The 12,723-nt window shown below is 40.3% G+C and overlaps 1 protein-coding gene across 2 annotated transcripts in view; it reads right to left on the bottom strand.

Annotated features, from left to right (window-relative positions):
* Positions 1-12,241, bottom strand: part of LOC139634067 (TGF-beta receptor type-2-like) — a 30,471-nt gene extending 18,230 nt beyond the window's left edge. The window contains exons 1-3 of one of the 2 annotated variants that reach the window (XM_071500311.1): positions 12,089-12,241; positions 11,336-11,393; positions 10,285-10,354 (exon numbers count right to left, since the gene is read on the bottom strand). In XM_071500311.1, the coding sequence (XP_071356412.1) occupies positions 10,285-10,303 (19 nt within the window). In that variant the 5' untranslated portion in view covers positions 10,304-10,354; positions 11,336-11,393; positions 12,089-12,241. Of the gene's footprint in view, positions 1-209; positions 352-10,284; positions 10,355-11,335; positions 11,394-12,088 lie in introns of those variants that run through there. The other variant, XM_071500312.1, reaches the window with a different exon arrangement.
* Between the last annotated feature and the right edge of the window lie 482 nt (positions 12,242-12,723).

The following is a 12,723-nucleotide window of genomic DNA, read 5'->3' as shown; positions in this document are numbered from 1 at the left end:
ACATGCTCTGAAATAGCTCAACCAGAAGCTTCACCTATAGGCTGCAAGTATATGCAAACACCCTGACTTACTTCAAAGTAGTCGCACCTTTCAGATCTAATTTAGAGCTGTCACTTCTCAAAGGAAACTGCAGGGTTCTGCTCGTATTTAATTTTAATCACAAAAAGTATCTTTTTTTTTTAAATAAACACACTTAGCAGCACACTCACCTCACATTTAGGCATCCAGTTCAAGTCACTAAATTACATTCCCCTGCTGCATGTTTTCCTGGGGAGGTTCCAGGCTTCACAGTTAATCAAGGATGACATAAGAAATGGTGAGGGTCTCTCCATATCTCTCAACAGTGTTAGTTTTTATTGAAGACACACAGAGGTTAAGTCCACTATAACACCCATAAATTACTCGTCTATTGCCGGGGCTTTGCAGACATGTGTTTTTGTTCTGCATACTCGAGCTGTGATGTCAGCTTTCAGTACTGACCCTGTGACCCTGGAGCTTATATCTCTCCACACAGGATGTCAACTCCTTCTTACTCCACCCGACTCACTCAGCTTTATTAACAGCTCTCGTATTGCTGTTGGTGTTCCTGTTTTAGTGTAGGTGCAGTGTAGTGTGGAAAAATGACAGAACTTGCTTGAGAATCATCATGTTTTTAAGTTGTGGTCAGGATTTAGGTAATCCAGTGATAGGTGTCTGTACATCCATGGGTACATACCAAAAAGGATTGGACAGTAGCTAATTCGGCATACTTTTAATGGTGCCGGTTTGCCAAAATGTAAACAAATACAGGCTGAGAAAACTAACTCAGCTGTCTAAATTTGTGTGTCAGTCTTTGAAAAGCCCTGGTCTACATGTTTTGGGAGAGATTTCATTTAGTCCATTTCACTGGCCTTATTTTACTTTTGGCTGTGGGTGGATGTGGACAGTTGGGTGTGTGTGCGCGTGTGTTTGTTCAAGTCTGTATTCCAGGCAGCCATTCAGCACTGCAAGATGGGGTCCAAGCCACAAGGTGGAGATCCGACAGCGCTGTGAGCCCAAAACGGCCATTCCCCGCTGACCTCAGCATATGTGGGCTCCCAGAGGGTCACAACATCCTGCTCACTGACCACAACACCCAAACAAACTCTTTTATAACGTTTCTCTATCTGCTTCACTTCAACAGGAAACACACAACACTCCAGTGTGCCCAGAAAGACTAATTTAAACAGGATCTTTTTTAGTGTTACTTGTGCCTCTTTCACTGTTACTTTTAGCTTTCCCCTCTACGCAAGTTCCTCAGTGTTCCTCTACCTTTGAACAAATTTTTTTTCCACCTCATTGCACAAACACAGATAAACAAGCACCAGGCAAACATCCTGAGTGGTATTATGCTCCATAGCAGGTGCTTGGCGTTCCTGTAAACTGCTTTGGTCGAGTGAAAAGGCAAACACAGAAACCTGTTGACAAATCTCTGGACGCATGCCTTGAGATAACACCAATGGCAAACAAGCACCGCATGCAGTACACAAGAAAGGCAGAGGGAGATGTCTCTTTGCACTTTTCTCTGGGTCTCTATAAGGAAAAAAAAGTGGTAACAAAAATGTGGTGTCTCTCCCACACACACACACATTATATGCATATAGTGCATGCACATTTCTTATAAGATTTCTCCCCCGCAGTGAGTGCCAACTGGAGGTGTGCCACAAAAGGAGAGGGTGCACACAGGAATATTGAATCATCACTCAATACTAAGCTGAGCCACGGCAAGAATTGTAAAGTTAGAAAGATGCTGAATTGCTGTTAGAAACTGCGAATTTATGACACTTAAGAAGGACACTTGAGAGTTATAAGAAAGTTCAGCTCTGACAGGTTTTGAATTCATTTTCTCTGGACACCAGGTTGATCAGGTTTGATTTTAAATGTTTGAAACTGTGAGTGTTAAAGAAGTTGGGTAACATTCCCATATGAGATTTTGCATTTTCAGTCTTTATTCTTGAAACCTAAAATTAAACACAGTTGCATGTTACACAAGGGACGCCATGATGATACAAGAAGCTCTGAACTTTATATGAGAGAAGCAAAAACACACTTAGTAATTCAACTCTAGAACAGGTTACTTAATTTTATTCATACTATTGCGTACTGTATTATTGTTTAGATATATTTTGAAATCTGTTTTGAAAGCTCAATCTCTCTCTTCACAAGGAAATTAGTTATATCAATTTTGGAGGTTTATGTGTCTTAGTTGCACAAGGCTGGAAAGCATCTGAGCTCAAGTTTTGTTAATACAGATGTATTATGTGTGCTTTAATATAGACTTAGTCTTAAAAGCAGGTGAAATATGATTTATAATGCAGTTCTTCAGGCAGGTAAAAAACAGTCCTTAATTAGTTTGTCCTCTCTTTTACATGGTGCTCTATCAGTGCCCACTGGCATGGGATTTTAGCCACTGTTGGACTTGAACAGGTAATCAGGATTCAGAGGAGGGTCTTCCACAAAGAGAAGAGTTGTTTGTCGAGCTTGTATTTTATTGAGATTGCAAGAATCAACACATCTTGAAAGCAGCTGATTTATAAATACAGTATACCATGTATTTTTTTTTTTTAGGTGTTTAGGAGCAGTTGTCTGAACAGGTCCACTCTAGACTCAGGAGAGAGGGTTTAAGCACTGATTTGCTGCTGATGCTCTTGGTCCACTGGCTGTTAAATCAAGCAAGCTGCTGGATTACTGCTCCCACTGCCAAACAGCCACCTCTTTGTAAACCACCTTCAATCAACACTTTGTTACAGGATAAGACGCACAAATACAGCTCATGCCAACGGAAAACCATCTTCAAACACTGCTCGAGTCCCACGAGCTCGGGCATGTGTATTTGCAACATAGAGAAATGTAATACAACTTGCAAATTGCTTGTGAGAATAGTGGCACAAAACAATCAGGTAATTTTAAATCAGTGCCTTCTTCAGTTACATTGCAAATGATTAAGGTGCCTACGCAACTGGAATATGAAATGTTTCTTGAGCCTGTGGAAGCTCCCCACCCCCACCTTACAGCACTTCATTTGGATGTCAATCTGTCAGGTGAAGGTGCCTCAGGATGTCTCTTCAGTCCTTCAGATACTGCTTTTGCCTCAGAGAGTTCTCATCATCTTTCACACTACTACAGTAACAGCCAAGTGTCTTCTAGGGACTTAAGATGAATGCACATTCATCATAAAAACACGGGGCGTGTTGGGGCTGGGGGTGAAAGATGAAGTCAGAAAGAGAAGGCTAAGAGAATAAGGAGACAAAGATGCATCAAGGAGCCCAAAAGATGTCAGATCTGGTCAAGCTGCATCTTCTTACTGTAGTGTTCTGTCTCACACGGGGCGAAACTGGCTCTGTCAGGATTCAAACACCCTCAGATTTGAGGAAAATCAAACAATGGAAGGTTTTCATGTATTCTGTCTATGTTTTCACTGCAACATTAAGTCAACAGCCTCCAGTGACTAGAAGCTAACATTGTGATTTATCTGTCTATATATCTGAGGAGAGTTAGATGAGAAGATCAATAACTCTCCTGTAACAATCCGTTAAATATAAAGCTACCGTGAGCCAAAACAGTTCCCCTGTAAAAAATGAGCTCATAGATCGTCTGTGCCACCATTTTACTGTGACCCATAATATTATTGTTAGACGACCTTAAGTGTAATTATGAGGAAGTTAGGTGAAGTAGAATATAGAGCAGCACAGTCTATGTTAGGAGGAGGTTAGGGTGGATGGATGGGCCAACAAAACCGTAAACTGTCACACAGGAGATCGCTGTCAATGTTCCTTTTTTTAATCCTTGACCGTTCCTTAACTGCATGTTTATTACTGTTACCACGACGATGAAGGTCCTCTAACCCAAACCACCACCACCTTCTCCTTAACCTCACCAAGTAGTTTTCTTGGCTAAACCTAATCAAACAATGACTGTTCCACAACTTTATAAAAATACCCTATTTAGGGTATTTAAGTTGGAGTTCTTGTTGCATTAGTTTAGCTAGCTTAGCAAACAGCTCGCTTAGCCATGTCTAGCAGTAAAAAAATATTAAACCTATTTCTAGGTTGGGACGAGTAGCTTCCTGGAGACTTCATTATTTGCATCTTTCCCCAGTAAAATGCCAAACTGTCACTTTTACACTGAAGGTTTTGTGGAGATAAAACAGAAATATCGTATTAGTTAGGCAGTTTGTAACTGTTGGAGTGCCAAACTAGCTGTTTCCACCCATTTTTGGTCTTTATACTAGGCTAAGTTAGCTGACTACTCGCTGTAACTCTCCCCTATAGAAAACGAATAATTGTATTTCATGAGGTGTCAAACAGTCCCCTTGACATCGAAGTATCCTGCACAATCATCTCACAACTATGACTCATAAAATATGACTAAATATTGCATGCATGAAACACATTTGAATAATTTAAAACCCAGAAACATGTGCAGGAATCCAGGCCATGGGCGGTAGATATTATATTAGTATTGAACACAACCTTGTGCTTTTAAATTCATTGCACGCAATTGCAAATCTGACTCACCATGGCTTGCATGTGGGTTTGTGTTCATACTCACATATACACACATACCAGCGTAGATACAAGCACACACAACAACACACACACATCTGCACACAATGATTTGGCACAGTTTTCTTGGTGCCATTGGTAAACCCAAGGAAGTTACAATGGCTCAACAACAGCCTCTCTCTGTCTTCCCCCACCACTGTTAACAGACTTTGTCTCCCAGCATTAGTCAGACGCTGTGAAGGAAGGGAAAGTTTATCTTAAAAACTCCAAAGGTTACAACCTTTGGTATCACAACACTTTCGGGACCATTGTTCTCTGGCAGAACATCAATAGATGTCCAAAACGCTGCCAAAACTTGTTTTAGAAGGAGAACACATTGCAGGGGGAAGCAAACATGAGAGCAAATGCTGCAGCGTGTGACTCTCATCTCTGTGTGACAGGCAATATCCTGTTTTTTAACGCGGTTCATGTGTAGAGATGAAGTCTACCGTACTATATATCCCTACTGTATAGGATGCAGCCTCACAAAGCCCAAACTGTTCGTAAAAGCGCATTATTTAAGGATTCTGTGGAGCAGATTGTAAAATGTAGAGCAACTAAATTTAAGAGATCACAAAGCAATAAAAAGAGGAAAGGAAAACAGAAAACAAAAAAGCTAGCAAGAGATAGAAAAGAAACCCGCCTTTTCCTTCCTCTGCAGATATTGTTTGTAAACCAACTCTTTCCTTTCTGCATAATGTCGAACATCAACTAGTTTCTGTGGCTTTTACCACAGATTAGATGCATCCAAAGTACCTCATTGCTTCAAGTGGGATCATACTGTGATCTGTGATTTGTGCACTGTAGGGTTACACCAGCTTGAGGCCTGTCCTGCCATTGGTCCCCAGCCTGTAACTAATTCTGTGGTGAGAGCAGATGATAAAGATGATGGTCATGCTATTCACCAGCCCTAGATTACAGGGAGAAGTCTATTTAAGCAAAGAGAGGGATGATTTAGTCGCCCTTTCCCCAATAAAAATGGTTCAATATGGGTCCACATTGTGGTTGAGGATACAGTTACACACAAATACACTCAAAGTGGGTTGTGTTGTCAGGGGGTAAATGCAGTATATCAAAGAATTTCATGCATACTAAACAGGAAACATATGCACTGCATGTGATCTCTTCATCATAAATGTCATGAGGAATATCATACTGACCTGTTCAACATTGCGACATACTGAATCACATCACAGCAATCATACGCTAACAACAAGAGGAGGAAAGTGTGTAAAAGCTCAGATAAAGCCACTGTAAACGACCTGCCCAGAAACAAACAGCACACAGACAAAATTAACAATCAGCTGGCAAACATAGTGGAGCATTTAGCAGCTAAAGAGCACAAGATATTTACCCCAGCAGTTTGTGAAGAAAGCTAAAAAAAACAGAGAGAGAGAGAGAGAGAGAATATGTTGGACTTGTATTCATCAAACATCAAACTAATTAATGCTAATGTTGCTCCTTGTCTGGATGAGTAAATAAGTGTTGGGTGACATGTTCTGTCACCATCATGCCATAAAACTTTATAAGTCCATAATATGTCAGTGTTGGGCAGCGTTGTGTTGGACATAAGGAGGATCCAAACTCCATCACAGGTAACAGGCCTTTATTCTGGAAGTCAAGGCACTGCAGGAAAAGCACAGGTCTGCATAATAAAACTGATGGTGGCTGGATTAGCTGCTTTGGTGTCAGTGTACTGTGCATGCTGACACACTGTCATGACTTATTGGAAGACTTGAATATATCATTGAGACATCGTCAATGTTATTAGTAATACTTGTGCTTTTCCAAGATAAGTGAAAATATCTGTAAAGGCCTATACCCTCAGGTTGTCTGCAAGATCATCTTTATTCATTGAACTACAAAATCAATGTTTGAATTTTTTTTTTTTTTAACTGAAATGTTTGTTTTCTACTACTGCCTTCTACTTGGTAGACGCAAGGGCTTCCAATATCAAGCCTTAGGACAGAAAATAGCAGCGGTCCACTGAAGGTTGTAATATACAAACAGCATCTACTGATTTACAGTCGGCTCATTGAGTGATGTAGCTCCGAGATGAAGGGGATGGGCGTATATGCAAAAAGAAAAACCCAATTCTTAATGACATGCAAGAGGCCGCACTCCAAATATGTTGAGCGAGCGAGCCCAGTGATCATGGTTTCCCAAGAAAACCCACTTCTAATAAACATTCAACATCAGAGTGTTTGAAGGGCAAGTCCTCGCTGGTCTCAGCAGCCACATGCGTATTTACAAACATCTGCATATTCCCCCTGATGAGACCAAAGATTTCTCTGTGCACTTCCCATGGGAAAGGCTGCGCTGAGCTCGGGATGTAACAACATTCCAGCCAAACAAGGTTTCCACAATAAAAATGTTAGCACACAGTATATTAAAGTCACACAAGGAGCCCTCATTACCCAGAGGATCCCATTTGAGGAAAATACACAAGAAACAAACATTTAATTTGTTTGATATAAAAAAAAAAAAATCACAGGCAAAGTTAAACTGATAAATTGATTTGCTTACATTTAACCTATGTTTGGCCAGTAACCCCCCCCCGCCCTCTGAAAAAATGAACATAATACATTTTGATTACATATAATTACAATATAATTTATGAATGCTTTACTGGTTATCAGAGGGCCTTTAATATGAATTGACATTTTCATCAACTTATTTTTCTCTATCTGAATCATAGGTTTAAGTGAAGTCCTGTGATCTAACATCTCAGTAAATTTTCTACCCCATAAAACCGAATCTTTAAAAGGTTGGTTGATTAAATATCATCAGAAATGATTGATTCTTTTAAAACTCTGCAAAAGTCATCCTGTAATGACTGAGTCAGGCCTTTCTGAGCTAAAGTATCATTTTCCAACTCTGCTGTGGGTTGAAGTCTACCTCATCCAACCCCTTCTCCACTTCTGTCCCTCCACCACATATTGTCCAACAAGCACAAACAACTTAACCATAACCCGTTCACCCGGTAAAGATCAAGTGAATTGCAAATGAAACGCTCTCAGCTAACCACTAGTCAGCATCATGCAGCTCTCTTTGATCTCAGGCAAACAGATGTACAGTATGAGTTATTAGCTGAAAATATGTGATGTATATTCGGGGCAACTTCACCCTCCCGCACCCCTTCTCATAACACTTCCCCTGACTGCAGAGCAGAGTGGCTGGGGCCAGTGGGTACATGTTGGGTGTGCCAGCACAGGAAGCAGCACTCATCCTGTGCCACCTTATGCTCTTGTTGCAGGCAGGAAATACCACCATGACCCAACACTGATAAGGACAAGAAGCTGAACCAGGGCCACGTGGTAAACAATGCCAGACAATGGCGGAACCAACCATATACACCATACCTGTTTGTGTGTGTGTGAGAGTGAGAGAAAGTGAAGGAGAGCTTGATAGAAATGGGAAAATGAAGGGAAAGATATTTGGTTTTTTAAGGATGGTATATCTATGTCATAGTATGCCTGCAATCTGGAAATCCTGGTAATGCTTTACTTTAACTCCCTGTATCTAACAAAAAACTGAATATGGGAATGATGAAATTGTTTGACACAATAAGTATAAGCATAAGTAATTTCTAAATGTTTGTTAATGGAATAATTTGTCATTTTAATAAAAATGTATATATTTCTTGCTGAAAGGTAGATACGACTGTTACCACTTTCATGTCTGTTCAGTAACTAGGAAGCTTAGCTTAGCACAAAGACTGGATTTGTCTAAACTTCCTTTCGGCCTACCAGCACCTCTACAGCTCAGTAATTAACACATTGTCTCATTTAATATCTAATATCTACAGAAAATGAGTGTAAAAAAAAAAAACAAGGCACTGCAGCTTGCCAAGAAATAGTCTGCCACATATCTTAAAACCATAATGTGTTGTTTTCACACTTTCTTTACATTTTTTTTGTATGTATTAGAGGTATTGTTAGCCTGGTTTCTTTACCTTTGGACAGAGCCAGGCTAGCTGTTCCCCTGTATTTTCAGTCTTTACGCTAAGATAAGCTAACCGGCTGTAATTTCATATTCAATGTTTAGACTTGTAGCTGTGGTGTATGATTACACACATAAATCATTAATTAAGTGTTTATAATATATATATATATATATATATATATATATATATATATATATATATATATATATAAACAATTCACCCACAGGCAGATTGAAACTGTTTATTGATGCGTTTAAACTCCATGACAACAAAGGTTTATTCTTCATCTTACTCTTCAGCTGCCAGATGCACATTATGGATTTTCTTTATTATAGACTGCGAAGTGTAGCTAAAGGAATACTTTGGTAATGAAGTACAAATAATTAATATAGTAAATAAACACTTCACACAACAGTGTTATATTGTAAATAATGCATATATATTTGAATAAAGGCTTCGAAGGAGCTATAGGTGGTGACAATTAAAGTTTTATTTTACAATATTTATACATCTGCGTATACATTGGCAACACTACTTGTGTAGTTATACACTGCTTACAACTGCTAAATTAGCGGTTAAAATAACATATTACCAAAACCCTATGATGTATTTAAACACTTGTAATACCCTGAGTGTGTGAATGTGGTCCAGATATGTTTAATATCACTAACATCAACCAGGCAGTTAGCCAATGTGTTCATTCTTTAGGCCCAGCGAGAAATATGTTATTTCAGGATGCAGTTGAAATGCATTGCTGTGACGTCAATAGTCCAAATGGATTTAATTTAACGCCTCGTTCCAAAAGCTTCTCCTCGGCCGAAGCAGTTATTTTCCCTTGCCAGTTTGTAAATTTACCGTGACTGTGAACATGCATTTATTTTCAGCCACTCCATGGAAATTGAGGCACAGCTCGGCTCATGTGGATGACTTTGATCATGGAAAACCTGCTCGCAGTTTCTTCCTTTTAACCAAACTGTGCTTGACATAGAGTGAGATTGAATCTCTGTATGTCCCCTCATAGCCTTTGCATCAACACAGCATGTAAATGACAAGAAAATTACATCCTCCCTCTATTAGAGCCATTGTAGGCTTTATTCAGTACATCCACTGTATTGCAGTGGCATATAGTGCAGCTAATGAGGCTCAGAACAAGCTGCTGATGGAATATCAGAAAATATTCTCCAGTGAGCACAGGCTGCATAGATTTACAGATGTCAAAGCTGAATACTGATGTCTTTGCCTGTTGAATACACCGCTTCCAGATAAAATGATTTTTCCATTTGGACAAAGGCATCAATTTCACATTTACTCATCAGATTTAATGAAGTTCACTCTGGCTTTTGGAGCCAACCACCTCGTCTTCTTTGCCAGATCACAGTGCGCTTATCCAAACAGGGTGACTGCCAGCTTTTTTGCTGCAAGGAATTTTCTTACAGAGCACTCCCACCACCTCCTCTGACACCAGGACGATTTAGATGTTTCAGGAAATCAGGCTTTACCGCTTAGCTCTGCCCTGGTGCAACTGGGAAACACTAGACTTATTTTTTTATTTTTATTTTTTTGCTGGAATTTCATCATGAGGCCCAGTCTTAAATTTGTTATGAAGTGTTGTGTTGGGTTGGTCCAGCCTAATACAACACTGAGCAATACTTTTTACTGGTATCAAGTGTTTATATTGTTGCAGTGATTTACAAAAGTGCAGAAGCAGCTGAAAACCAAAGCAAAGCTGAGTGTCTGACTGAATATATTTAGAAATCAAAAGAGAACTGCACTTACCTGGGCCTGTTTTCCCCATCCACACACTTTGTCAAGCTTTAAAATCCCATGTTTTCTTCAAGGTTTGAATCTGGTCGTCACAGCCAATGAGGGATGCAGAGAAGAGAAAGAGTGTTTACCACATTGTAAAAAAATGGGTCTTACAACATAATCAGCTGCTGCATGCACAATACCAACACTGTCAGGGGTGTGTTGGCCTTTGTTGACACAGATAACACAGCCAGTCTTTTCTTTGTAGAAGCTGCTCTCTCTCAAGCCGTTTTCTGTCACTCACTGTAAATATCAAAATGTTTCGGATTGGGTGTTGAAATGCTTCTTTTCAAACAGGAAAGAGTATTCATTACTTTTTAAATGCAAGATTAAGAAATCCACGAAAGGAAGAGGTGGAATTCAGAACTTCCTGTGTGTTACATTGAATTTGCAACATTTATACGTCTCTTTCAGCAGGCGGCAGAGCAGACCAGACCTCAGCCATAATAGATAAGCAAAGGAAGGTTCCCTTAAATGTGCTTTCAGTGTGCTAAGATTAAATTCTGAGTGGGTGTAGGCAGAGCAGTCCACAGTGATCCATTCAGAACTATATATCCTGCCATAATGTGTTCTGCATAAAAGCCCATTTTCTCCACAGCAGCCCATTTTCATGCACACTGGTCCTGTCCTAAAAACTGCAGAGGAAATGGACCACACTGCATCTATTTCCAGGACATCCTCTGTGGTCCAGCCTCATTAAAATGCATTGCCGTTCCGGCTCAACTTATACCTCAAGTTGCTGCCTAAGCTCTTTGTTTTAAGTGCAGCTGCTAGGTGAGGCGAATTTTCCCTTCACTGCTGGATAACCTCAGCGCGCACAGACATTGTTAAAGGCACATGAGGTGAAAAGGTTCAACTCTTCCAATCTGATAAGAGTGACAGGGAAAGACACAGTGTGTGTGTGTTGACCCATCTGGCTTTATCACGCTGAGATTTTCCGACCGACCCGACCCCACTGGCCAGACTACAAGAACAATGATAGTAGCGGCTGTGTGTTGCAGGATTGTTGTATTGTACTTACAGGAAAACCGCTGCTGCTACTGCTGGTCATTGCTGTCCAGAGGAAAGAGTGCGGTCACCTGAAATCAGCCACAAAATTACAGCTCACTTTCAATGCTCGAGATTTTTCAAGTAGACCTATTGTGTCCGAGACAATTTGTGGTGAGCTGGAAAAGGAAAGTCGAACGAGAAAGTATGTAAAATATTTTGGAGGAATAGCTTGCATGACTATAAATTATAATCTCCAAATTTAGAGCCAGTCTGTTACACACGCAGGAGAGGGACATGGTGCTGCATGCCAACTGTGAAACTACACACTGCCCTATAAAAGCTACAAAAACTATTTTGTGAATATGTTTTGATAGGTCAAACAGTCAGCACCTGTGCTTCCACAAAAAAATGTCTTCAGATAAATATCATTAAAGGATAAAGTCACTTCACTGCTTTCATTGGGCCAAAGCCTCCTCACCTTTTAGGAGTGTCACTGCTCAAATAGTGGATGTTCTTGGGCTTTGTAGGTGGGTACAGATGACATTTAGTACCGTTAGATTCACACTCATTTAATAAGCTGACAGTGTGCAGCCTGGTCATTGTTAAGGTGTCTGTATGGATAGTCGAACACCGTCTGAAACCTCCACAAGAATGACTGAGAACCGACTCTTTATTAGTGTCTAGTCTATAGTTTCTACCAATAAAATGTGTGTGTTAAAGAAAATACTACTACCTAAAGGAAAGAATGTAATGGATCACTGGAAGTGAACTGTTTGAAGCTTACCTGGAGTTGGCATTAACAGCTAGCTCAGACAGAGGACCCCAAGCTGCCAGCTCAGACCATATTCTTGTCTAAGTTCAAAAAGGAAACATAGGAGTTCTCAGAAAAAAATCAAGTGGTCAAACAGGTGTAGGCCGTCTGTCTGTCTGTCAGTCCAACAGCAGCTCGGCAAAGTCGACCTGAAATACTCAATACACCTGTGTCCCTGAGCTAATTGATTAGCCCCGCCCAGGACCAGCCACCCAAAATGAAGAAAGTGATTATGTGAGTCTGGTCCAACCAAACAGAGAGCTGCACCCACAGTTCAGCATTCATGAGCACTTCATGAAAAGATTGTTCAGGTGTGTGTAGGTGAGAGTGTAACCTGGAGGTGCACCTCTCTCTCAGGTTGTCATTTCTCACCTGTGTGTGGTTACAGTACATATGACACGACAGTGCCCCCACCTTGTTCCTTTTACACTTTTAAGCAAGACTTTTAAACAAGAAACCAGAGCCAGGTGATCTGTTCCCCCTTTTTCCGGCCTTTATGCTAAGCTAACTGGCTGCTGGCTGTAGCTTGATATTTACTGGACAGAAGAGTCATCGATCTTCTCATTCAAGTCTTGGCAAGAAAATAAATCCGCTTTATTTCCCAAAAT

This window comes from Trachinotus anak, unplaced genomic scaffold (genome assembly GCF_046630095.1).
Source record: "Trachinotus anak isolate AG129_WGS33_773 ecotype Australia unplaced genomic scaffold, CSIRO_AGI_Tana_v1 ptg000016l, whole genome shotgun sequence".
NCBI lineage: Eukaryota > Metazoa > Chordata > Actinopteri > Carangiformes > Carangidae > Trachinotus > Trachinotus anak.
This window is presented reverse-complemented; position numbering and strand designations above follow the sequence as displayed.